General features: G+C 42.4%; 1 protein-coding gene across 5 annotated transcripts; it reads left to right on the forward strand.

Annotated features, from left to right (window-relative positions):
* Positions 1-212: 212 nt before the first annotated feature.
* CILK1 (ciliogenesis associated kinase 1) lies at positions 213-26903 on the forward strand. Of its 5 annotated transcripts, none has more exons than XM_083856765.1 (14): positions 213-602; positions 7521-7781; positions 9661-9715; positions 11206-11327; positions 12617-12696; positions 15134-15266; positions 15689-15860; positions 16413-16580; positions 17222-17518; positions 18589-18779; positions 19304-19458; positions 20830-20961; positions 22685-22798; positions 23320-26903. In XM_083856765.1, the coding sequence occupies exons 2-14, from the start codon at positions 7681-7683 to the stop codon at positions 23472-23474; spliced, it is 1875 nt and encodes a 624-aa protein (XP_083712891.1). In that variant the 5' UTR covers positions 213-602; positions 7521-7680; the 3' UTR covers positions 23475-26903. The 5 variants fall into 5 exon arrangements, with proteins under 5 accessions (XP_083712891.1, XP_083712890.1, XP_083712892.1 ...); XM_083856764.1 differs by having other exon boundaries at positions 213-598; XM_083856766.1 differs by having other exon boundaries at positions 213-598; positions 7600-7781.
* The last annotated feature ends 1007 nt before the right edge of the window (positions 26904-27910 follow it).

The following is a 27910-nucleotide window of genomic DNA, read 5'->3' on the forward strand; positions in this document are numbered from 1 at the left end:
GCCTCCCGCGCGGGCCGCTACGACGCGCGACCGCATGGACTCCCCGCCCCAGTGCGCACCGCGGCCCGTGCTGACTCTGCCACCTGCGGCGGCGCGGCTCGAGGCCTGCTGGGGAGCGTAGTCCGCGCTGACACACGACGGTAAGGGCGGCAGCGCAAAGGCTACTGGGAACTGTAGTCTCCGTGAGAGGGAGTCCCGGTAGGCGCGATCCCAGGGGCGGGAGCCGAGGTAAAGAGGCGATGTCCGGGAGCGGCGATTTCCGCTGTGGCTGCGGTCAGGCCGGGACCCTGGCACAGGTGAATTGCCGACGGGGTAACGGGAGAGCGCTCAGTGCCGCGGCTGTGGAGATAACAGCTGTGCCGAGGCCATTGAATCGAGTGGCCTGGTGATTTGCCCGTCCAGTTCAGTGAGCACAGTTATCACCTGCTGCCAGCACACGCCTCGTCAGGTTTTCTAAAATTGGACTAAACCTATTTTTTTAAAGCGTATAACAGTCTTTTTATTCCAGAAGAAAGCCACGTGTATGGATTTGTGAACCTTTGTGCATGTCTGCTGCCCTGAGCGCTTTCAGGAGGAGGCGTGTGTCTCCTCTGGAGGGGTAGGTGAGGCTCAGGCTCGGGCAGCGGGAGCAGGAAATGGGAACGCAAGGGCTGTGGGAGCCGGCATCGGCAGTGCCTTTCAAATCCAGGTGACTGTAGAGCTGCTCTGTCCAGAGGAGAGAGTGAGAGACAAGGGGGCTGCCCGACAGGCCGGGAGCCGGAGGTGGTGCGGAGCAGGGGGGACTGGGTGCTGCTGGTGAGCTGTGTGGGCTGTGTGAGCAGTGTGGGCAGTGTGAGCCGTGTGGGCTGTGTGGGGCTGTGTGGGCAGTGTGGGGCTGTGTGGGCAGTGTGGGGCTGTGTGGGGCTGTGTGGGGCAGTGTGGGCAGTGTGAGCAGTGTGGGCTGTGTGGGGCTGTGTGGGCAGTGTGGGGCAGTGTGGGGCTGTGTGGGGCAGTGTGAGCTGTGTGGGGCTGTGTGGGGCTGTGTGGGGCTGTGTGGGGCTGTGTGGGGCTGTGTGAGCTGTGTGGGGCTGTGTGGGGCTGTGTGAGCTGTGTGGGGCTGTGTGAGCTGTGTGGGGCTGTGTGAGCAGTGTGGGCTGTGTGGGGCAGTGTGAGCTGTGTGGGGCTGTGTGAGCCGTGTGGGGCAGTGTGAGCCGTGTGGGGCAGTGTGAGCCGTGTGGGGCAGTGTGAGGAGTGTGGGGCCGTGTGGGGCTGTGTGAGCCGTGTGGGGCGGTGTGAGCAGTGTGGGGCTGTGTGGGGCGGTGTGAGCCGTGTGGGGCGGTGTGAGCAGTGTGGGGCTGTGTGGGGCTGTGTGAGGAGTGTGGGGCTGTGTGGGGCAGTGTGAGCAGTGTGAGCTGTGTGGGGCTGTGTGAGCAGTGTGGGCAGTGTGGGGCTGTGTGGGCAGTGTGGGGCTGTGTGGGCAGTGTGGGGCTGTGTGGGCTGTGTGAGCGGTGTGGGGCAGTGTGAGCGGTGTGGGGCAGTGTGGGGTTGTGTGAGCAGTGTGGGGCTGTGTGGGGCAGTGTGGGGCTGTGTGAGCAGTGTGGGGCTGTGTGGGCAGTGTGGGGCTGTGTGAGCAGTGTGGGCAGTGTGAGCCGTGTGGGGCAGTGTGAGCAGTGTGGGCTGTGTGGGGCTGTGTGAGCAGTGTGGGGCTGTGTGAGCTGTGTGGGGCTGTGTGGGGCTGTGTGGGGCTGTGTGGGGCTGTGTGGGGCTGTGTGAGCAGTGTGGGCTGTGTGGGGCAGTGTGAGCTGTGTGGGGCAGTGTGAGCTGTGTGGGGCAGTGTGAGCTGTGTGGGGCTGTGTGAGCAGTGTGGGGCTGTGTGAGCAGTGTGGGGCTGTGTGAGCAGTGTGGGGCTGTGTGAGCTGTGTGGGGCAGTGTGAGCCGTGTGGGGCTGTGTGAGCAGTGTGGGGCAGTGTGGGGTTGTGTGAGGAGTGTGGGGCTGTGTGGGGCAGTGTGAGCCGTGTGGGGCCGTGTGGGGCCGTGTGGGGCTGTGTGAGCCGTGTGGGGCGGTGTGAGCAGTGTGGGCAGTGTGAGCTGTGTGGGGCAGTGTGAGCAGTGTGGGCTGTGTGGGGCAGTGTGCGCAGTGTGGGCTGTGTGAGCAGTGTGGGGCAGTGTGGGCAGTGTGGGGCAGTGTGGGGCAGTGTGGGGCTGTGTGGGGCTGTGTGAGCTGTGTGGGGCAGTGTGCGCAGTGTGGGCTGTGTGAGCAGTGTGGGGCTGTGTGAGCTGTGTGAGCTGTGTGGGGCTGTGTGAGCTGTGTGGGGCAGTGTGCGCAGTGTGGGCTGTGTGAGCAGTGTGGGGTTGTGTGAGCTGTGTGAGCAGTTGAGGTGACACAGGATGACCACCTGAGGTTTTGAGATGGAGTGCTCATGGTTCAACTGGTTATCATTAGTGCTACTTCTCGATTGGAGTTGGAGTCAAAGCTGCTTTTTTCCTACATGGGTGTGGCTCTTCTTAGATATTAAACGTTACATATTAGTAAAAAATCCTTTACTGTGAGGGCTGTAAGGCACTGGCACAGGCTGCCCTGAGAAACTGCGGATCCCCCATCCCCAGCAGTGTTCAAGGCCAATTTGGGTGGGGGTCTGAGCAACCTGGTGTAGTGAAAGGTGTTCCTGCCCATGGCAGGGGGATTGAAACTATAGGATCTTTAAGATCAGATCCAAATAATTCTATTATTTTTCTGGGACTGTAGAAGCCTTGCCTGTAACAACAGAAGAACGGTGTCCTGTGGCTGTTGCTGGGCTGAGTGTATTATAACATGTGATTATGCACATTGGATGTAATATGGGTGGCTTAAAGCAGAAATCTCATGTAAGTGTACACTGCTCCTCCTGGAAGCCTGGATTCACTGAGGATCATGCCTGTCTGTTGGGGGGAATTTGAGTCTGTATTATATATTCATGTAAATATAAAGATTAGCCTCTGACTAGACGGGGTAGGGGGAGGCACCCAGAGCTTTGTTTTTTCCCTGCATCTGTTTTAGCAAATGAATGTCCTGTCCTGCACTGTGCTCCTGAATTACAGCACCAGCTCATCCTGTCTTTCCAAACCCTGGGAATTAACTCTATGCTTTACTTTTAAAACCTAAGGGATGAACTGTAAAAAGAACCTGACACTTCCTGAATCACTATTACAGTCCTGATAATTAATTGTTTTAAAACAATTTTTTGTTCCTTGTTTTCCTTTTCCTGCCCCTCCTGTTATGTCTTAGGCTGACTCTGTCAGAGCCAGGGTGAGCTGCTGGTGCTTGGGTGAGGAAGGCACAGGCCCCTCTAGCAGCACTTAAAATATTGATATTCTTCCCATTTGTTCACGGTTTGGTATTTCTGTGTTCTAGTTTTGTCTAAACTCCTCTTTGAGATGTGAGAGAGGCCCATCATCATTGCGCAGTTTGTGTTTGTTCAGCTGGGTTTTTTCACAGAATCACAGAAGTGATGGGTTGGTAAGGACCGCTGGAAGTCATCTAGACCAACCCCCTGCCAAGGCAGGGTCACCTGGACCTGGTTACACAGGAACATGTCCAGGGTGGGCTTCCAATGTCTCTGGAGAGGGACACTCCACGACCTCCCTGCGTAGCCTGTCCCAGTGCTCTGCCCCCTCAATGTAAAGAAGTTCTTCCTCACGGTTAATTGAACCTCATGTGTTTCAGTTTATGGCTATTGCTCGTCGTCTTGTCACTGGGCACCGCTGAAAAGAGTCTGGCACCATCTTCTTGGCACCCATCTTGGAGATATTTCTATGCATTAACGAAATCCCCTCCCAGTCTTCTTCAGGCTGAACAGGCTCAGCTCCCGCAGTCTCTCATAAGAGAGATGCTCCAGAGATGGTTTGGTTTGGTTTTTTCTCAAAACCCAGCTCAGCGCCCCCTCTGCGAGGGCCCGGCGCGCCCCCCCCGGGCGCAGTCGTGGGGCGCTGTCCCCCCGGGGGAGCCCCGCCGGGCCGGGTTTTGGGGCGGGGGCCGGGGCAGGGCGGGCCGGGGGCCGGGTTTTGGGGAGGGGGCCGGGTTTTGGGGCCGGGGCGGGGACCGGGGCCGCGCCATGGGCCGAGCGGGGCCGCAGCTGCTCGGCGGGGCCGGGGCCGGGGCCGGGGCCGGGGCCGGGGCCGGGGCCGCGCCGCCGCCATTCCGGGCCGGGCCGCAGCGCGGAGACGCGTCCGCGGTGAGTCCCGCCGGGCAGGGCATGGCGGGCCGGGGGACCCGCGTTCCTGCACAGCGAGGAACCGGAGCGGGGCACTCGGGTGTACAGGGGTCGAGGCTGGGGATCGGGCGGGAGCCGGGACCCGGCCTGAGCGGCGGCCCCGCCATCGCACATCTGTCCCCGCCTCGGTGTGCGGCTCGGGGGGCGTCCCCAGAGCCTTCTCTAACAAACGCTGCGGCCGCTGGGACCGCACCCATGGACGGCCACGGCTTTGAACCGCGCCTTTCTCTCTGCTTCCTCCTACTAATACCTGCGAGTAATCGCCACGGCGCAGGACAAGTTTAAAAAGGCACATGCTGTTTGTTTACTGTCTGCGTTTCTCAGCTGTGCCGGAGTGAGCCAGTTTCGCTTTCAGTTCTCGGTGCCTCAGCTCTTCAAACAGGAGGGGATACGTATTTAAAGGGTTCATAAACAAAATAGTATGTTTGAGTTGTACTTAGTCAGAAAGTACTCTCTATACATTGAATTAGGCTTGCTGTTAAAGTCGTTCTACTGTTTGATTTCTGCGGGGAAAAAAGTGTATAGGTGAGGTAGAGTCTGAAGACGGTGTTACAACATGGTGAAAATAAGGGGTTTGCATTTTACTCTTTAGTATCAACTAACTTCGAGATATTTTTACTTCAAGATATTTTTGCATTTTGTAGTTACATCCTCTAACGATGTGAATTTATGTAGATTGTTCTTTTACATTAGATGATACATGTAGCTTTGCAGACTGTCGGAGACTCACGCTCTTTTCACTGATTTCAGTGAGACTCAGGCGAAACAGTCTGAAGGCCGAGTAAAGTAGATTTTGAAAACAACCTCACTATTAAGTTCAACAAGAAATGGTGCTGATTGAGTTAAATCAGAGAAGACTTCATTTAGGTTTTGTCAGTGGGTTTTCATACATGTGGATTTGTGCTTTAATGAGGGCTAGGTTAACTCCTGTGCATCCTGGCATGTTTTTTTTAATATGCATTCCTCACTGAAATAAGTGTTTTCTGACTGGTTTGGTGGTTTTGTGTGTTTTTTGTTTGTTTTTATTTTATTTTGTTTTTATTTTGGTTTTTTTTTTTACTTTGAGGTGGGGCTTTTTTGCCTTTTTTTTTGTTGTTGGTAAGGGTTTAGGGATTTTTTTATTTTTGTTTTGTTGTGTTTTTTTTTCCTCTACTCACTTTTATTCTTCAAAAATATTTCAATTAATCTGTTTTGGTCACATTTGACGCCAGAGCTGGAATTGCAAAGATAATTTCATACAAGTTTTGTGAAACTTGGTGGCTGTGGAAAGGAGAGGGACTTAAATGGTATCCTCAGTAAGGAATAAGCAATTCAGTTCACCAGTTCAAGAGACATCAGACAATCAATCTATCCAGCCGTTGGTGATTATTGCTAATCATGTTAAACATCTTGAGTTTTGCAGGGGTTATCAAATATGAGGCAAGGGTGCTCCTCAGTCACAGTTCCCTGAAAGGAGAACTGTCATGTGAATGGTAAATCGTGGACAGCATAGGAGTCTGTGAATATTAAGACATCACCTCTGTTAGGATCACAGTTTCAGAACTCTGTCATCAGGGCAGTATGTGCAGAAAAATCCACAAGTTCCATCTGTGTTGATTTGAAATTACTGTATAAAATTGTTTGGATAGTAATAAATTTTAGATTTTCAGACTAGGAGAACATGCAAGATGCTGTCATTGTTTGAAATCTTGTTCCCAAGGATCTGAATAAAGGCTTCTGAGTTGCCATCCAGTCACTGGCCAGTTGGAGTAAGCAGGTTAAAGCTTTTTAACCTGGGGGCAGACCACTGAACATAGCTTTGTGCTATTCTGGTGCACAACCTGAAAACCAGCTGAAAAGGAACTGGTCCTCCAAACTGCTGTTGTTACAGACAGGCTCTGTGTTCCTTGGCAAGTAGTACAAAATGTGGGATTAGGTCTTTAATGTCAGGTGCTCAGTCCTGGTTCTCTGTAGTAGTGAGTGTGTGCAGAGAAACAGATACTGCTAGAGGGCAGTTCCTCCTGCCTGAGACACTAACTGCCCAGTCAGTGTCTGAGATAGATTTAGAGACGTGCTGCACAATGGGTAAATTGTCAAACGGTCTTTCAACTTCAATTTTCCTGGTCTTTATTCCTGTATTAGTATTAGTAGAGCTAGAAGGCTTAGAAGATGGAAAATAAAGGATGTTCACAACATCTTGCATCTACAGGATTGTGGCTCTGCATTGATGTCAGTTCAGAGTTCCAGTAACATAATCCCATTACTTCTAAAATCATAATACAGCTTTGTGAAATAAGGGAGATATGAGGCTACTACAAGAAAAGATTGTGAAAATATAGTTAAAATACACGTTACCGAAGGCAAAAGTCACAAGCCATGAATATTGTTGTCTTTTTAAGAGGTGAAGAATAAGAAAATGCAGTGACCAAACCTTCATTGCAGGGGGATTGTTTTATTTCAAATGTATGGTTAGTTGACATAGAATATGTTACATTTTTTTCTAAACAATAGTGGAGGAAATACCAGCAACAATTACATTAAACTAGAAAAAAAAAAAGTTTTTTGCTTTATTATCCAGCAGAGATTCTGTGGATGCCCCATCACTGGAAGGAGTCAAGGCCAGACTGGGTCAGGCTTTGGGCAGCCTGGGTACTGGAAGCTGTCTCAGCCCATGGCACAGGGATTGGAACTAGATGATTTTTAAGGTGCCTTCCAACCCAAACCATTCGGAGATGGTTTTGTTCATGCAGTGTCACAACAAGAGATTGGATAGATAATCTGATGCAGTCACTACTTCTAGAGACTGGTTCATGCTTACAGTTACTGTAGTAAAATACATTAGTCTTACGTGACATGAATGTACTATTCTTGCCCTGCACACTTTGTTTAAAGGAATGCGTATGACTATGGTCTCTCACGTAGGACCATATGGAAATTCAGGATATTGGTTTAACTGATGGTAGTGTGACTTGTAAGATGGTGACTTATATGCCTAAAAATTTGTATCGTAAAGCTTCATTTTTTTCTGGTAGCAGACTGTTTTCTCCAGGCTGTGAGACTTTATCCTGTGACTTTAGCAATCCCATCAGGGCTGCCTGCCAGCTTGCTGTAAGGTACCTTTAGCTTTAGCATGGGACTGGCTTTGGGGATTATACCAGGATACATCCAGCTTCAGGCTGGCCCTTTCTGGTGAGAGACCGGGATGAGTGTTCGTGTATGGCTGACAGGGGCTGTTCTCTTGGAGGAGAGTGGAGTCTGCAAACAATCTCAGAAGAGTACAGAAATCAAATGGATTATGTTCTGTGCTTTCAGACCAAAGGCTAAGTCTTGAAAACATGATTCCTGCAACTGTTCACACTGTCCTGAGTGCTCTATATTTATGCTGCCACAGAAAGGACTGGTTACACTTGGAGGAGAAAAAACCAGGAAACTCCAAGGACTGAAATGCGTTTGCAGCTGAAGTATCCTCATCATGAATAGGTACAAAACCATCAGACAACTTGGTGATGGGACCTACGGCTCTGTTCTCCTAGGGAGAAGCATTGAATCTGGAGAGCTAATAGCCATTAAAAAGTAAGTGTTTTCATACATTACTTAATAATGCATAGTCCAGGTTTTTCCTTTCTAGGTCCACATCAACTTGGTCATGCTGGTTTGAGTACTTAACATTCTGTGCAGCTTTGGAAAATGGAGCTGTATTTGGGCAGCATGAAAAAGTTCCTTGTATCCTCCAAAGCTTCAGCAGGAGATGAAGAGAATGAGATATGTAGGCCTACTGTGTAACAGCACTCTGCTGCTGTGTGCAAACATGTGTTTTATGTATTATTTAAAGTATTCTGCAATGCTGCTTTAGAATCTACAGGCCTTTCACTGCTGCTTACATGGAACATATATTTTGTAGTCTAATGGAATATCAATACTGCAGTAATAATTAACACAGCTGATCTCATTGCCCATTATTGTATCTTTTATGCTATTATATATAGGTCTTTTCAGCTTAAGATTTTCTTGAAATTCCTTGAGAAATTGATTTTCTCTTCTGCTTCAGCAGTGACCCTAGTTTGTAAATGGCTTATTTGTCCTAGCTATGGTAAGAGACAGCTGTAAAGCATTGCAGGCACTTTCCTGAAATACCGACCATGACAAGGGACAGGCTTGTCAAAAGAGCTTTCAGTACCATGCTGTTTTGTATGAGCAGTCAATAGCTGGCTTTATCTACTTTCTAAATCCCCTGTGCTGAGGGTATTTTGCCTGTATCAGACCTTGCTAGAAGCACCTTTAATTTTCAGTTTGTAATTTGGGAAAACTCAGAAAAATTAGAACAAACCAGAAGTATTCTCTTAGCTTAGGTGTTAATGCTGGTCTTTTGTTAAAAACAGATGTGGCCCAGTAACTGAATGAACAAGACAGTAACTGCAAAAACACTGCTCAAAAAAATAAAAAAAAAAACAGACCCCTTCATGACAGGAAGGGCTTGTAGTTCTTAAACTAGTCTAATTTTAAGAGCTGATTTCAAACTGGAAACTTGCTACAATAATAAGCAATTCCGAATTATTTATTAAAGGTAAAGGCTCAGGTCTTCAGAGAGTGCCTAACTCCCTCTGAAATCCAGACTACTCAGTTGAGTATTTTTTGCAAGTTTTAATCTGTGATCTTCTGTGTTGATTTGTGTGTGAGCCTTCATCCGTTTGGTCCTAAAGCATAGTTACATCTCAAAGAACTGAGTGGTAATCAAAATGCTTATGAACACACAGGACCATATGTTGCACACCAATACTGTGTTTAGAGTTACAGTCTCTCTTAGGAGAAAACTGCCGCGCAGTTTGTTTCTGTTAGAGCAGAGTCGCTTACAAGCTTGAAGGGGAGAGCAGAATTCGAAAAGCAGTTGGTGTGGTGGGTGCAGCTTGCAAGGGAGGAAGAAACATGGGGAGCAGTGGACAAAGGAAAATGTGGAAATACAGCAAGATACTAAAATTACAGAGAAATCAAAATATAGACAAGAGGGGCAAGGAGAATATGACAAAATTTGAGACCCAGTGAAGTGATTGGATCTTCATTTGGTTTGTTTCAAACCCTTCCTCTTAGTTCATAACTGTCAAAACTACCCTTGTTCTTTTTACAGTTAGACTTTACTCCACTACATTGTTATACCTGAAAGAAAAACAGCATGCCTGGGTTTGTTGAAGGCTCTGAATTATTTTCAGCAAGATATTTGAAAAACGAAATCTTGTGTAATCCTGTTATTATTTTACTGTAATTCTATTTGAGTGTGTATTCTAGTAATTCAACTTGACTATACCTTGCCTAGAGATGTAACATTTTTTTGCAAAGGAGGTAACATCTTACATTTTGATGGAAGAACTGAATTGTTAAGATGCAGTGAGGCTTTTGGTTCTAAAAACAGCTGATGTTTTAAATGCATTAGTCATTATTTTCCCCTCTACTTTTGTAGAATGAAGAGAAAGTTTTATTCCTGGGAGGAGTGCATGAACCTTCGAGAGGTTAAGGTACTTGTTTTGTTCAATGGTTGACTTCAAATTAGACGATCATTGTTACATTTGGGGATAACATCAAATTCTTTTCAACTCTTCTGTCAAAACATTACTCCCAAAGTGAGCTGTAGTGTATGACATTACAGTTCTGTTTCCTGACTCTGCATTGGAAGAGAGTGTCAGTAGTCTTATAAAAATGTTTATTGAAATTATGTAGTCTTACAAGAATAATTTGGTTGTAGAGAGCTGATTCCTCCCTGCAGTGAGGGGTGTGAGTGATAGCTTTCCTGTCACAACACGTGGAGTCGATTGGTGGTTGTTTTTCAGAGCTTGAGAACACATGCACCTTGCACAGCATTAACTTTTGTATGTGCAATTGTTTCTCTATAGTTGGCTTCGGGACAGACATTTAGCATGAAATTCTGATGCTGACAAAACATTGGGTGTAGGCTCTAAGGACCTCCTTAATTTATAGTCATCACTAAAAACATGCAGAAAACCTAGGTCATTTTTCTTATGGTACCATATAAAAATGGACATCAAATACACTGCAAGTCTGAAAAGAAGGAAGACCCAAGTGTGCTAGTTTTAGCTATGGTAGGTTTAGTTTTCTTCGTAGCAGCTTCTATGGGTCTGTGTTTTGGATTTCTGACCAAAACAGTCTTGACAACACAGGCGTGTTTTAGTTATTGTTGAGCAGTGCTTTCACAACCTCAAGCCTTCTCTGTTTTTCATGCTTCCCTGTCAGTGAGTAGGCTGAAGGTGGGCAAGAGGGTGACACAGCCAGGACAGCTGACCAAAGGGACATCCCATGTGACATTGTGCTGAGCAATGAAAGCTGGGGGGAGGAGGAGGAAGCTGGAGGCCTTCAGAGTGTTGGCACTGAGTTCCCAAGTAACCATTTTATGTGATGGATCCCTGCTGTACTGGAGGTGGCTGAGCACCTGCCTGCCCATGGGAAGCAATGAATGAATTCCCTATTTTGCTTTCCTTGCATGCTTGACTTTTGCTTTACCCATTAAACTCTGTATCTCAGCCTATAAGTTGTCTCACTTTCTGCCCTTCTGATTTTCCCCATCCCACTTGGAGGTCTGAGCAATCTGCCTGCAAAGGTTAATCCACAATACCAAGGAAGGCTTTCCAGGGTTGTTTTTAGTCTTGACTGTAACCTGACTGTTGCCAGTGCAGGTGCAAGAGGAGTGTGAATTGTGCCATTGGGAAGTTTCTTACAGAGAAAATGGAGCTGTTCTGGTGCTTACTTACTGTGATAGCAGATAGCTGGCTTTTGAATGACCAGCACATTAAATTGTTGCGTAGACTGTGTGTATGTGGTAATACTTGGCAATCTGGTCTTTGTTCTCAGAGCTGTCTGATTATTTAAGACACCAAAGAGTTTTTGAAGTTAATCCTTCTGCAACAGTGAAATAAGTTGGGTTGGGTTTTTTTTTTTCCTTCTTCACTATATGAAGACCTTGTAAAATCCTGTTTGTATTTTCTGTTTCTAGTCTTTGAAGAAATTAAACCATGCCAATGTGGTAAAGCTGAAAGAAGTTATCAGGGAAAATGATCATCTGTATTTTGTGTTTGAATACATGAAGGAGAATCTTTATCAGTTAATGAAAGAGAGGTATGTAACAGCATCATCCCGTCCTGATAAAAATTACTTGTGTAATGTGCTTTTAACACCCCTGATACTGTTCAAAGGACTTCGGATCATTTGTTTAGGCTTGGATCACTATAGCGTGAAGTGAGGCTGCAGTAGGCAGTAGGAGTTTTGACTGTCACCTTTGAGCATATCCCAGCCTGTCTAATGAGAATTTCCAGTGTCTTGTCCCAGATTAGTGTGGTAGGGGAATAGGGTGTTCATTTGAGAGGTGAGAACTGTGGGCTTTTAGCAGTCCTAACACTGAGGAGGCATTGGACCTAGAACCTCTGATTTCTGTGTGGGTACTCCAGTGGTGCTTTTTTATAAGAGTGGTATCACCATCTCTTCTATGGCTTCCTCAAATAAATTAATAAATAAAAAGTAGTTGGAACAGTAATCAAGAGGTGTCAATTTTTGGATTGCTTCCAGGAATTATTTTTCCTTGCAATTTGGACTGACATGACCAAAGACTGTTTCATTTGTCAGCATTCTGAATAAAATCTACCTTTTTGATATTTGCTGGAGCATTAGTAAAGTCTTAATTTTAGCCTTTGGGCCATAATAACATCCACCAGAGGATAACTGAGGGCAGAATTTCTGCTTTGAATTGTTCCTCTCTGTGGACCATCGTATCATCCTGGCAGATGATAATAATCTTCCTTGATTTTCAAAAGTAAGGTTATTGTTATTTTATGTGGCATTCACATAGATATTATACCTTTTTAAGCATAAATATACTTACTATGCATGCACAGGTATAGAAAACTGTAGTTTAGGTGGGCACATACATATGGAGATATATATATATAATTATATGGTATATAATTATATATATGGATATATATTGTATGAAATCATGAACTTTGAAAAAATGGTTCAAGTCTATAACAGAAACCTGTTATCTTTGAGAATTTCACAGAAATGTTTGATATCCCACCTTATGAAAACAAAAGCCCAGATGTCTCTAAAAGTATGCTTTGCATCATACTCTACAGTTTAGCTAGGCCATGGACTTCATTGTGTAAATGTGTAAGTCAAGCCTTTAAGACTGTGATTTATTTCCTTAATTCTCAATCAAATGGCCAGTTTTGTGCCAAGGGACTGTAGAGGAAACAAGAATTTCTTCTGTAGCTAGAAAAGAAAGTAGGCAAATATGAAAAGCTGACTGGCAGTTTTATTTGTCATTGCTACCTTTTATTTTTAGTTCATTAGATAGCATAAGCTAATGTATGAATTTAATTAATATTTATTTCTTCCCTTTTATTCCACAGAAACAAACTGTTCCCTGAGTCTACAGTTAGGAATATTATGTATCAGATCCTGCAAGGGCTTGCATTTATTCATAAGCATGGTAGGTTATGTTTTAGCTATAAGCATTCTGAATTAGAGACAAATAGTGTTTTTGTAAGTTTTTTGATGAATACGCAAGCAATTACATTACTAACTTTAGCAGAAGGAATGATCAAAAGAATGGCTGTGTATGAAAAAGTCAGTTTACTGAAAATACCTGTATTTTACAGTTTCCTAATACTTCATTCTGGAGGTTTGCTCAGCTCTGTAGCTGTAGATTTTAACTTTGTCAGTCTGGCAGCTGGCCACTCTCAAACTCGTTGGATGCTAATGAGTACGTTTCTTGATAGATTTAAAGGTCTCCTGAGACTGAGAATAAGGAAGAAAATACTCTTTTCTCAAGGTACATGCAGATAAAACACAAGGTACATGCAAGGTACACCTGAATAAAACACACATTCTCTGTAAGATACCTTTAAGGTAATAAAGTCCAATTGACAAGCAGCTTTCGCTGCATGGGCTTCCAACTATTGTCTACAACAGTGATAAAACTGATGTACCAGCCAGTAGTAGCAATAAAACGAATAAAAAAAAATCTCACTTAACAAATAAAAAAAATCTCAAAACAAATACCTTATTTTAACAAAAGCTTCCTCTCGGTTTTTGCTGACCACTGCAGTTCTGTCCACTAGATGCACTGTAGGGTCTGTTGCTGCTGGGCAGCTCTGGGTTATCAGAAGAGAACTGACATTGAGGGCCAAAGTCCTGGAAGCAAAGTGCTTATAAGGACCAGCATTACAGTTCACTTAAAATACACATTTAACTGTTTTGCAAAATATTTTCAGCTGATTACTTTATTCACTCTTCTAATGGGGCTTGGATACTCATCTGAAACCTAACTATAAATTCCAGTCTGTTTCAGTGGCATACATAATATGTAAAAACAGAAAAATATTATGATTGATTTGTAGAACTCTAAGCCAGCTTTTTTCAATAAATTGTCAAATTGATCACAGCCTTTCAGAACAGCTTTTATTGCTATTTAACGTAAAGTTGTGAAGACTGAACAGTTCAATGTCAAAACTGTCTTTTTCACTGACCTGCTGCCACACTAGACTTGTATTTCTACCAAGATGTTGCAAATCTCTAGTTAAGAATATCTGGAAATGTTTGGCAAGCCCAACAGGATGGTTGTGATGGTATTGTGGCTCACAATAAGAATGTAAGAATGAGTGTCCCAAGACACTCCGTAACAGTTTTGGAAAAAATCGCATTAATATTTTCCTCTCTCTGTATTTCTCAGTTCTGCTCCTCTCTGGCATAGAAATACTTGCCAAGTAAACTTCTTATATTCTTTGTCTGTCCAAACTCTTAAGCATCTTTTTATGTTTGAGTACGCAACAGATTGCTCTTTTTACAAGTTTGTCATTAAATAAATTGTCTCAAGCGTTCTGTTGGTGCATGTCTGTGCAGCAAAATACAGAAGTGATTGTACTAAATGCTAAGAACAGCCTTGATTGCTTTGCCTGATACCTTTCACAAAGAAGCAGTAGCTCAAGCTGGCACCAGAATATCAACTCAACATCCCTAGGGAAGGATGCAGTCTCCTCATTAGTAGATACTTACAGCACTATGTCTTCAGTGCTGTTATGCATTAATCTAACAAACAAAAGCTAATCTAGTTATACTGGACAATGTAGACACATCCTGTGTCAATATTTAGCCCATTCTCTGTGGAGGCTTTTTCCTATTCAAAGCCATGGGAAAAGTGAGCACATTGGAGTCTCTGGAAAGAAGCTTGGAGAGCTCTGGTAAGGTACTACAGAGGGAGCTGTATCTAGGAATGGTGGTTCAGATGCTTGCAAGAAAGAAGCAAAAGGACAAGATTTCCAGGATAATGGTGGAAGCATATTTCAGAGACAGTAGTCAGTGATATTCCACTCCTCTTCTCTCCTTAGTATTGAAAGAACTCTTGCCAAACATTCATTCATGATCAGTTTTTGCTGAATGCAGGGAGCACTAAAAAAATACACTGAGATCCTCTTACATGGTGTTGAGTAGTTGAGTGCTTGCCGATTATGTTCTCAGATTTAAAAAGAAGTTCAAAGTGCAAAAAAACCCCCTTGTTTTAATTTATATTCTGTTTAAAATAACATTTATGTAACTGATAACTTCATTGGACAGTTTCCAGTTAGAATGAAACTAGCATTAAAATGTTGGAATTTTTTTAATGTTAGAAAAGTGTCACTTGAAAGATAGCTGTGTGAATTAGTGCTGTGAGTTGTTACAAGATAGCCCACTTATGTGTACTGTTCTTCACAATCTAACTGAACAACACTGTACTGATCAGCTCTGCTGATCACGTAAGACTTTGATGTCTGCGTGGCAGTATTCCAGCTTCAATGCTAAGAACTGAAGCAAAACAATCCAGTTGGAAAGTAAAGGATACAGCTGTGAGTAACATTGCAGTCCACAACAGTATTTCATTTGAATTTCAGGGTTCTTTCACAGGGACTTGAAACCCGAAAACCTGCTCTGCATGGGACCAGAACTTGTGAAAATTGCAGATTTTGGCTTAGCCCGAGAAATCCGATCTCGACCTCCTTACACGGATTATGTATCCACAAGATGGTAAGTGCTAGTACTCACCAACATTGTAGGAACTTGCAATCAGCTCTTGAAAGTAGTACAGTACTGAATTTGTGGTGATTGTTATATTACCTTTGATGCCTCCATGTTATGAAACTTCTATTTAAGCTTCACATAATTTGAAAAGCTTCAGTTAGTGCAAGACAGTTTACGGATAGCAGCAGCACAGGAGCAGAGAGAGAGTGTGGTAAGGCAGGTGGGAACATGCTAGGGTTGCTGTGTGTCAGAAAGGTGTAAGCTTACAGAAGCTTATGTAGTTTTAATTTAAAAAAAAAAAATCTGTACAGGAGAGACGGTTTTAAAAGAATGTTTGCTCTCATTAGCAAAGAACGAAAAGGTGAGCAATTTCATGTATGTTTGAACTGTGTTGATTGCTGATTTCCTTTTATTTTTTTCCTTTACAGGTACAGGGCTCCTGAAGTACTTCTGAGATCTACCTGCTATAGTTCTCCAATAGATATTTGGGCTGTTGGTTGCATAATGGCAGAAGTTTATACACTGAGGCCTCTCTTTCCAGGCGCCAGTGAAATTGATACTATATTCAAAATTTGCCAAGTCTTAGGGACGCCAAAAAAGGTAACTGAAGTGATATTCCAGACTGCAGTAATCCTGGAGCTGTTCTACAATACACAATGGCATGGTAGCAGTAAGCATAGAATAAATTTTCCTGCTTACTATTAATTTATGGTATTGATCTCAGATATAATAAACTAAATTAAAACTTATTTTCTGTGCAGTAAGCATTTCTGTGCAATGATTATGCTACAAAAGCTGACACATAGAGGAGGAAAAATAGACCCCTGCACAGCAAACGAGGTCTTTAGACTGATTTCATTAGGTGGGAATTTAATTTTCTCTTGTACATTGCATATAAACCTATAGTTTAAGAGGCTAAAATTTGGGATCATGGCAAGATTCCTATTTCCTGATTCCATTTGTGCCCTTGACTCTGTCAGATATACAGCAAGAACCACCTCTCACCAGAGATTTGAGGTGAAGATTTTTAGTGAAATTTTCAGTATAAGACCAGAGTAAGCTGGACACAGTCTGTTACTGGTAGAATGTGTGTTTCGGCACTGATACTTTACAGGTGAACTTCTGTCATGTTTGGAAATCTCTTTCTTCCAGAATGATTGGCCTGAAGGCTACCAACTTTCAGCTTCCATGAATTTTCGCTGGCCTCAGTGTGTACCTAACAACCTAAAGACTCTCATACCTAATGCTAGCAGTGAGGCAGTGCAGCTCATGAGAGACATGCTGCAGTGGGACCCCAAAAAGCGGCCAACAGCTAGTCAGGTTTGATTTGGTTTTCTTTTTCTCGACTTGTGACTTTTTTTCTATTGCCACAAGGAACAGTCATTTAGCAGTTGCTCAGGGGTGCAGGAGATGTGCTCCATGATCAAAGGTGTGATTGCAGTGTATAAATGCACTTGAATTGCATGATCCAGTCACTGTGAATAGCAGCAGAGTGATGGTAGGATGTATGACTGAAGGCTGTGATGCTGTTCTTTAGTTGTGGTGCACCACAGAGTGCCTGGAATCTGGTTCATTGACCTTTCCCTAGGAAACATGTGCCAGTGCTCAGTTACTCTCTGAGTAAGAAAGTGTTTCTTGATGTTCAGAAGGAGCTTCCTGTGTTTCAATTTGTGCCCATTGGCACTGGGCACCTCTGAAAAGTGACTTGCTCAGTCTTCTCTGCATTTTCCCTTCTGGATTTTTGCATACTTTGATAAGATCCTCAAGAACCTTCTCTTCTCCAGGCTGAACAGTCCCAACTCTCTGTCTTCACTTATATTTGCTTTACCCTCCCCCCCCCCCCCCCCCCAAAAAAAAAAAAAAAAAAAAAAAAAAAGGGAAATTAAATTCGTACTGACACATAGGACTGGGGAAATGTAAACTTTGGTTTTTCTAAGTCTACCATCTTTATTACTTTTTAGGCACTTCGATACTCGTACTTCCAGGTTGGGCATGCCCTGGGCATTCAGGAACTGGTAAAACAAAAGGAACTGCATAATAGATCATCTCTGCCTATTAAGCCTGTCCCTCCAGCACAGCCCCCTCCGAAACCTCATGCCCGAATTTCATCAAGGCCTTTTCAACAGAGCCAGTCTTCTCAGCACGTGGTGTACGCATGTAAGACAGACAACTCTGGGGCTGAGCACAGTAACCACTTACAGGAGGACAAGTCTAACCAGATTCTTCTGCCTGTAATTCACAACAAGGTTCCTCAGCAGGTAAAGGTCCATCTAGCATAAGATAAGCTTTCTGATATACTGCCTTTTTTCCTTAAGTTTCTTTTTCTTGTTCTCTTTCAAGGTCCTTGTAGTTCATTAAGGACAGTGAATGGAACTAAAAAATGGTTCCAACGTTCCATCTTTCTGCTAGGAACTGAAAGTTCTTCTATTGAAATCTAAATCCAGTTGCTGTAAAACAAGCAAGTCAATTCCTCGTTTAAGAGCCATTTTGTGCTTTCCTTTTTTGTAAAGCACCACTTACAGGATGACACTGATCTTGTATGAGTAAAAATGATGTACAGTGTTCAAAATATTAATGAGACTGATGCCAGAGAGAAAAGTATTAAGCTAAATAGTATTGAAATGAGGCAAAGGAGACTATTGCCTTTATCCATTTAAGGCATCCAGTTTATTGACGGGGAATCATAGTCTCTTTGGTCTTCCATACTGGACACAGAAACCAACAGATTCTTCTTGCAGCATGAGAATTTACCCTTTCTGTCTACTAATGAGGAGACTGGATTCATAAAATAGGTGATGAGAGCAGATGGTGCAAATGCTGCTGCTACAGGGTCAGTCATAAGCAGGGTCTGTACTGGCCAGTGTCACACAAAGTCAAAATGTCCTGCTGAGCCTGAATGACTGAAAAGACACAAATTTGTACCTGTGCTGTCTTGCAAGAGAAAAAAAATGTCTACACACAGGCTTATGGAAACAAGCATTCGTGCAGTTTTATACTCCCATAGGTCTAAAAGTAAAAATTAAGCATAAAGTAGTGGTTTGGGAGGTGCATACTGAAACGTGAATAGAACTTGAATGGAGACCTAAGAAATTTCTTCTGTCAGTTCAAGAGGCTTTATTACCGGACAAAATGTGGAAGATATATAATAATGTCAGCAGGCTACACATTGTGTTCTTAGCATGTTTGATAGAAATTGAAGATTGTGTTGTTACAGCTCTACTACCACTATGACTCTTTGAGATAAAGGGGAAAAAACGTCCTGTTTTATCCTGCCACCTAATTTGTGGTCCAAGCATGGGGGTTTATTTCTTTTCAATCTTTATAACAGAAAACATCTGCTGGGTCTGAGAATATAAATGGTGAACTTAAACCAAAACCTAGACGAAGATGGGGACATCTCCCCAGGACAGTTAAGAGTTCTGAAGACTGGGATGACTTGGAAGACCTTGATTTCAGCTCTTCCATCCTGAGAATGGACTTGAAAAACAAGAAGAGGCAGAATGATGAAACTCTTTGTAGGTAAGGGTTTTTTATGTGTATGTGCTATTTGTCTATTTCTTTTGCCTTTTCCTCTTTCTTAATAACGTTGCTCTTCATGCTTTCTTTGTATCTAGAAATGTATATCTATAGAACTTAGCATTCTTTTTTTTTTTCCCCCACTGAAAATTATCCCCAAATTAATTTTGGAATATATACTTCCAGTTTTATATGTGGACCTTTTTGAAATATTCCACGCATACAAACTGTTTTGGACAATTCTCAGCTGCAGTTTCCATGGATGGTATACAGAAGAGAGAAACTTACTGAGCGATTTATAAAAACTTTACAAGCAGTATATAAGGGAACTAGAAGCATAAATCTGATTTTCAGGGGCACTTGCGTGACTTTGGGTTGATAATACTCCCTGTTGTTTGTGTGTTTATGGTGTAGCAAACACATTATAAGGAAATGATTCCTGGAGATGGGGTGGAGTTGAGAAAGTCAGCTGTGAATAAGCATGTGCTATAAGAATTGGACTATATGTACTGATTTTTGAATTACAGATTTGAAAGCATTTTGGACCTGAAGCCTTTGGATGCTGTAGGCTCTGGCAGCAGTGCACGAACTTCCCATGGGACCTTTTTGCGGCAGGACACTCCCACATTGCGAGTTTCAGCAGCAAAGCAACACTACTTAAACCATTCTAGGTATCGGCCTGGTTAGTAAAAAATACTTTCCTTTTCTTCCTGCAATTCCAACAGAAGTATGAAGTAGTCATTGGGACATTAGCTGTAATCCTTTGAACTTGTGGAGGGGGGCTACTACTCAAGGAACATCAGGGCAGAAAGTGCTTTCCTAATGCAGATGGCCATGACACAAAAAGTACATTCTCGTAGTCTAGCAACTGAGAAGTGCTGCTTACAAACGAGGGGACAGGATTGTTGGTACTTCTTTCTCCTGATGGATACTTGGAAGTGCGTTAGAAAGTGTCTGTATATGTGCCAAACTATTCCTTGTCTCCCTAAAACGTAGAAGACTGGTCTTCTAGAGTGAAAAAGAAAGTGCCATGTGCTTACATCATGAGCATACAATACCATGAACAACAGGCAAACTAGTAGTGGGAATATGCTTTGCTGTAGTTTGCAGTTAAGTAAAATGCAGATCCATGTCTCCATAGAGAATTACATGCCTGTCTTCATGATAACCTCTGCTATACTGACACCAGTGCTGGGGCAGGATGAAGTACAGGAGGCAAGACAGCATGTCTGCCAGTATTTAAAATGAGATGAATATAAATGTATTCTTTCTCATAAATTCTATTCATAGAGGTAGTGGTAGCTATTTGTTCACTTGTAGTACTACTACTTCAAAATTAATTAGGTAAACTAGAAGGTATTGAGACAGCAAACTCAGTCTTTTTTCCCAAAACAATTAATTTGCTTTCAAATTGTCTCACTTCGATAGAGTTTTGGTAGCTAAAACTTGTTTTACTAGAGGAGATTTTAAAACACATTGATCCCAAGAGTGCTTTAGCCATATCATAAATTTTAACTGCATCCTTGAATGTTAGGTGCCCTGCTTAAATATGGGATCTAAGTTAAATACAAATAATAGGTGTCATATGAACTGTAGTGCAAACTGTTTGCATGCTCTGAGGTTTCAGTAGAGACACCAAAGAAGAGTACAGTACTATGAGAAATGGAATTGCCATTATTGCCTCTCAGGTTATCTTGTCGCTGTTAGGCTTTTATAGGAGACACAGATTTCATGTACATACAAGGTTCAGTTTCTGTGGTGTGAGAATATTTGTGGCCTTGATGTAAAGACCTTGTCCTGTGATATAATCAACCATTGATGCTAGTGGAACTACTTACATTGTGAGGTTTGCTGGATTAGGGCCTGTGGCCAGTTACAGCATTCCTGTATTATGAGAGGATGGAGAGTGACTCACAGAGTTACTGAGAGGGAGAGGTTTTGCTTAAGTTAAACCAGACATCTGTTCTAAGATTGTGCATCAGGTGGAATGAATGCAGGCCTGTGTGGCAACAGGGATTTTAGTGAAGTAATCTTCGCATTTTTTGCAATATAGGAATAAGCACCAGGAATAGTATAGTCTCCACTTCAAACAAAGAGTCTGTTCCATCTAATCAGTGGCCCAGTTCTGGTTTGTCTGGGAAAACTTCTGGTTTGGGAGGAAGTACTACTAACAGGATGAATTCAGGTAAGAAGCTGTGCTTAAGACTCTGAGAAATTATATTAAGTGATGTCTGTGCAATTCCCCTCTGGTGTGTTTTGGAGTCATCCATCTCCAAAACGTTGTCAGCTCCAAAGATATCTGCTAACCTTGTCCTTTCTTTGTGTTAAAATCGGTTATGAGCACTCTTCTTTGGGAGACTGCCTTAAACTGAAACTGTAATTTCTTCTAATGAATCCTCACAAGTCTGAGGTACCCCATGCCTAGAAAGCTGGACAGCTAAGGTCTGTTCAACTTGAAATACTTCATCTTGCTTTCAGTTTCCCTCTTCAGTCTCTTTAAGTCATGTTTTCTGTTTTCCAGATTATTTTAGTCCACCTGGTGCATAAAAAGGCTGTCATTACAGGAGGAAGTTGGCATAAATTGAACTAGCCATACACATCACTCTTGTTATATGAATTAAGCAAAGAAAATCTATTATTATGTCTTTCAATATATGTTGTTTAAAATAATGTAGTAATTATAGTATAAAAAATTCAGACAAAAAGCAAAACTCTTCAATTTTTCTTCTTCAGGTTTTTTTTTGGCATTTGGTATTTCAGGTATTTAATCACTGTTGTTTGAGTTAAAGTAATTAATTAGTAGATTTTTACATTAGTTTTTATCAGATATAACATGTTGATAACACATTGATGTTTTTAGATTGTATCTGTATATTTTCTCTATAAACTGTGGCTTCAGGTTTTCATGTGATACGGTTCTGCAGTGCCATATTTCTTTTGCATATGTTGCTTTGAAAGTTTTATTGCTGAAGTTTGTGTTCAATCTTGGCCCAAAGAAACATTTTGGGCTTCTAGAAACTCAGGTTAAAAAAAACAAAACAAAGTTTTGGATGCAATTTAATCAGAAAATCGTTCTTTAAAGATTCAAGATGGGAGGACACTGTGAATAGCTAAACTACATGAGAACCTTTATATACATAGTACATCTCTTTCCTGGCTCTTCTACAAGATTTTGCTTCTTTTGTAGCAGCATAGGATGTATGTAATTTGATTTTTCTCTTTTTTATTTATCACCTTCATTTCCCACAATAGGCTTTGCCATTGCTCTGGTACAACGTAGGCATACGTGTGATGGCTCTGCTCTGTGTGTGATATCTTGTTTAGTGTTCCTCTGTGCTATAACTCTAGACTGTTTTGTTCCATTTCTATGGCTTATCTTGCAGATCAGTCAGATCTGTTCCTGCTCATCTTAGGGACAATTTTTGTAGCTGGCTTTCAAAATTTGAAATGTGAATCTGTACCACATTTTTAAGTTGTGGTCTCACAGGCTTCACTAAGAGCTTTGTGCAGCATCAAAGCCTCAGACTCGCTACATAGGAACCAAGAGTCAATACATTCCTAGCACATAGTTGCTGAAAGTCAAGCAAGATAATTCCAACTGAAATGTTAAATGTGTTGGAAGCTTTGAGAAACCTTGAAAAAACTGAGATGTCAGGGAGAACTGCCATTCTCCCTGACAGGTACACTTTGTACCTGCTTTCCATTCATCTCTAATGCAGGTGTCTGATGCTGACAGTCTCCTGAATGCAGGTGTATATATAGAAGCTGTGGATTTCAATTAAGTTCTTGTTTTGATCGGTCCATGATCAGGCTTGGTCTTTAACAAGATCCTTCAGGGCACACCTTTGTCACATGTTGACAGTATGGGAGATCCATTGTGTTCGAGTGTCTCTTGCCATTTCTTTCAGGGCCCATAGGATCAAGCAGTCTAACAAGTGCTTATGTCCCTTCATTTCTGAAGAAGGAAGTAGGTTCTGCTGGGCAGAGGGTTCAGTTAGCACCAGTTGTGGATCCATCTTCTGGTAAGTCCAGCACTAAAGTTCTCTTGGTCCCTTGGTCAGTACTCCAGCAAGGCTGTATGTATGCAGCACTGAACTACTTATCTTTGCTTCATTTTATTTATCAGTATATGACTGACTGGAACTATTGTTTGTAATCTTGCAGAACTTCATATGGAGAAGGATTTGGTTTGTGTTTACTTTTGTTTATTAAATATATGGGTTCATCTACAGCTTATTTCAGTGGAACCTAGAGGTTGGTGTGAGAGCTGGCACAGAATTCACACTTCTCAAATCAGTGATATAAATACTCTTTGTCTGCTAAGGTTTTAGGGATTGGATCCACTGTTGTTTCACATCAGCAAACTTTGTTAAAAAAGGAGTCTTACTTCCTGAAGAAGTAAGGATCTGGACCTGCACCAGGTTGTTGTTCAGTACAGGCAGCTCTCACTGGAAAGGGAAATATGTATATTTGTGTTAGAACTGGAAAGATAGTTGTTTCTCTCGGTGGAAAGTTTTTATCACAGGATTTTTTTGTCCCTTAGATTTTGGATCTGTGACATCAGTCAGACCCCTCCTTGGATGGCCATCGTTCAGTTCACCTACCAAAAGCTCGCCGAGGTTGATGCCTGTCCCGCCGGCAGCGGAACCAGTCCACGGGCGCGTCGACTGGTCTGCAAAGTACGGCGCTCACCGGTGACCTGGGAAACACCCTCTGACCAGGGCGTGCTTCCCAGGAAATGCTGGCCAACGTGAGACCATTTCATACTGCTTTATGTACCTGGACATTTAAAAGGCGCAGATCTTCCACAAATGAGACATTTTGAAGCATTTTTTTTACTTACCTGCATTAATTTGAATGCAATCTTGTACCTTTTTGTATAAAAATATTTTGTTATATATTGTGTCCAGTTATTTTCATAAAAGTGATGCATTTTGTATATAAGGCTTAGGGGATTTGGCATTTTTATACAGCAAATTTTTATAATGAATTTTTTAAAAAATTGACTTTTTTATTAGATTCAGCTTTTTTACAGAAGTGGATAAAAAACACACAGTGCAATATTGCAGTGAAGGAGAAGTACTGAGGAAGGGGCATTCATTAGACATTTTCTAAAGTTTATGTGCTAATTGAGTCTGTGTAATTTCAAATGATGCCATGTCTCAATGCCACACTTCTGTTGTCCTATGCTTATTGCTTCATACTGACGTCGGAGAAGTGAGTGACTTAATAGTCTAAACTCTCCTTCGCAGTCACTGAGAGACTGCTGAAAGATAGTGAGAGGCACCTTTTTTTATTATTATTTATTTTTGCCTTTAAAAGGTTTTTTCTTGGACTGCTATTCAAATTTACCAAATCTGAGGACTCTTGTTTGGTGAAGGGTAAATACCCTTCTGTAGATTGGTTTTCTGACACAGTGTTCATTTTTCCTGCTTAAAATTTGTTCTTTGGCATAGTTCACTATGAAATAGCGTGTGGACCTACCTCTGTTAAATTCATCTAAATGGTCTAACGATTTCTGAGGAGAAAAAGTAGATTCTGTTTCTTCTTTTTTCTTATGTTGCGAATGTAAGATCTGAAGACATATTAAAGACCATATTAACAATTAATAAATTACTAAAACTAATAAAAGTGGTCTCAGAGTAACAAAATATTAATGATATACCAGCAACATAGTTTAAGGAAACAAGATGTATGCAGCTGACTTACTTTTCAAAACTGTTTTAAATCGCTGCTGTTTTAATTCACTTAAGGGAAAAAAAAACCCCAAAAAACCAAAACAACCCAGAGGAAATTAGTCAGTCCAACCTTACTTATGTTTATACTCAGTTGTTCTTCACTCAATACATCCTTCATTTGCAATGTGAAAAATTGTCAGCTTCCATAAATTAGGCCCAGAGGCTCTGCAGGAAAAAATGGGATGTTATGTGGTCCTGTTAAGAAAATATAAAAGTGTGGTTGATTTTACTGAAATTGATACAGTTCTTTGAAGAGCAGTTTAACTCAGTTTATGAGAGTATGATTTATATCAAGTTATAGAGAAAATAAAGTAGCCCCATAATCTGGTTTAGTTCTCCTCTGGAAAGCAGTGCCAGAGTCCAGCCTTCAGCAGAAGATTCTTTCAGGTCACAGTCAGCATTTATCTGTTCCTACACCTCCATAAAACTGTTCAGTGCTGTGAGAGAACACCTTCCACAGCTGTGTTCTGGAGCAGTGCTGCCAAAGCTGAAGTGCTGAGAAAATGCATCTCCCTGCAGAAGTGTGCAGAAATGCTCATCTTTCTGAGGGAAATTGTTTATTTTTGAGACTTAAATCCAGCCTAAAGGGATCAGAGCGGGTGCAGTTCTCAGCTTCCAGCCATTTTACAGGAACTGAATGGCTTGTGTGTCAGTGAGATCCTTTCCATGGGATCTGCCAGCACACACAAGGGGCAGCTGCTGTGGTTTTGAAACTGAGAACAGATTCTGGCCTTTTCAGTGCTTCCCATGGTGAATGTGTGGGATTTTGAGGAAACTGTACTCTAGAGTAGGCTGCTGGCAATCTGGGAACCACAGGGAGCACTGGTCACTGTTTGCTTTTATGAGCTCAGCCCACAGTGGACAGTACAAGACAAAGAGGGAGCAAAAGTGTGCATGTAAGACTTACACATGCCAAGGACATCTTAAGTGTCCTGCTGCTCTGTTATCTGGGCATAGCAAGTACTAACTCCAAACCATACCTAACTGCTTCTGCAGCAGTGATGCCAATGTTTAACAGTGAAATAAAGCAGCCATTTGATTTCTGAAGCACACACTGCTGGGTGTCTGTGGGAAAGTGGAAAGGGAAATATGTATATTTGTGTTAGAACTGGAAAGATAGTTGTTTCTCTTGGTGGAAATAAATGCCTGTATTTATGTATACATATAATTTAATTTATTTTATCACCAGGTAGTTTGTCTCAAGAACGAACCTATCCCAGTATCCCTAGACCTAAGCAGGCTATTTAAGTAGTCTGGTCTGTACCCTTAGTTCCTCTGAGTGGAAGGAGACAAGTCATGAGAACGGGCAGCTGAGGCTTGGATTCATCATACCTAAGTGTGAGCTCCTTTGTTGTGAGGTGACTTACCCCTGGTGGCTGAGAGTCATGTCAAAGAAAACCTGTCTCATTTGAGAATATACTAACATTCTGTAGATAACTGAGTCTCTCCACTAAGGGAGGGGGACAGCCCTGTCAGATTCAAGTAACAGAGGATGAATCTGAACCTGGCCTGTAATCTCTGAACCTTTATCAGACAGTCAGTGATTCTTTTGACTATAGCATTCAGGCTTTAGTCAATACAGTGAACAGATGAGAAAAATAAGTTGTACTTCTAATTTTCTTTTTTTATATATCTTCTCCTTTCCTAAGTTAAATCCTTTTATTTTGAGGAAAAACGCTAATAATCTTGACATTCAGAATCACAACTAGTTTTAACTTAGTGAGACAGAAAATTTGCTATATGTAATGGCTGTATCCTTTACTCAAGCAAATTCTTACTGAAGCTGGAAAAGTTCTTTTTGAGCAGGGCAGAGCTGAGTTTATGTATTTTACCATGCTGTCCTGTGCAGTACAGATATGGAAAAGATGGAGATCTTTATATACTGAAATCTGGATAAGCAACATATCTGAGAATTTATGATATGTAACCTACTACTTTATGCTTTAATATTTAGTAGCATCTTTGTGGAAAATGTTTTTTGATTTGTACTGTTTACATTTTCTCAGGCTTAGGTATAACATATGTAATAAAAAAGGAGTCTGACAGTGGATCCATTCACCCCTGTAACCCAGATTTTCCAAAACATAGTGTATAAGTGCCATGTTAGCAAGAAAAAAAAGGGGAAAAAAGCCAAAAAACCCACTCCCATGATGTTCCTGTATCTGATGTGGCTATTGATAGGAGCAGGATGTTCCATAATGCTGGAGGAAAACATATACTGAAAGAACATTTTAGAACTTACTATGGAAGGGTGGGGTGGAATTGTCAGAGATGGGGAGAAATAATCGTTCTTGTTTATTCAGTGTTTTTGTTCAGAAATATTCTAAATGCTTGTTTAATTCCTTCTGTTGTCAAATGTCCTGCCCAGAATAAAGTTATCCTTGAAGGAGTACTGACTGACTGACTTACTTGCTCTTTTATTCAATTTTTAATGAAAGCACTTTAGTTTGCCTTTTGTCTGGTTGGATTTTTTCAGTTGGGGTTCAGTTTTTTAATAAGCTGCCTTGGAGGGGCACTGCGTGTTCACTGGCCACACCACATAGTTTAAGTGTGTAATTTTTGCAATGTGCTGTGACCTCCCTGTAAAAATGATCACTTAGCCTTCCTTGGATGTCAGCTCCTCTGAAACTGTCTGCAAGACTGAATTATAATATGCATAACACTTGAAAAGGACAGCTAGCTGTACTAGATTTTGTGGGTCCTTTCCAAGGGTAATTATTCTGTTTTGTTCTGTTCCTGCTCTATTCAAAATTGTTCTCAGTGTCTTGTGTCCCCTCTTTAGCCTTGTCCCCTGGCTTTCAAGGCAGTAGAACCTAAAGACAGTATATAATTTACAAACCCAGCCCTTTTGTTAGCTGTTTGAAGTGGGCTGAAAACCACTCACACAGGTGAAGAGCTAGGCGAAAAATAAATTTACATGTGCAAGAATTCCAGTTTTCCCTGGCAGAAGTGGGTGGGGGGGGGTGGGGGAGCAGAGAGCAGAAGCGGGGAGGGATTGTGTCACTTGAAGAGTTCACGGGTTTGTAGGTGACTGGCAAATTGGAGAAGTGATAAAAGTAAAAAGCAGGATTTGCATACGCCCACCCTTCACTGCGAGGCATGATCATGTAAGGCACAAAACAATGGCAAACTGCCCCATGCAGCGCCTCACTTGGATGTGTCTGCAGTCTTGGAAGCTTGACTACCCTACGTTCTCCTACAAATGGACCTTGAGCTTGTTTGGAGGTTCTAGCAGGGGAGCGCAGCTACCGTATACCCTTGACCGATGAACGGTACCGTCTCTATCGGGGAGGTCGTCCTCTTCGACCGAGCGCGCAGCTTCGGGAGGGACGCACATGGAGCGTTGAGGGAGGAAGGGGACACCCGCCTAGCCAGCCAGATCAGCCGAATCAACCC

The sequence above is a fragment of the Zosterops lateralis genome (assembly GCF_965231275.1).
Source record: "Zosterops lateralis genome assembly, chromosome: 3".
NCBI classification, from domain to species: Eukaryota; Metazoa; Chordata; class Aves; order Passeriformes; family Zosteropidae; genus Zosterops; species Zosterops lateralis.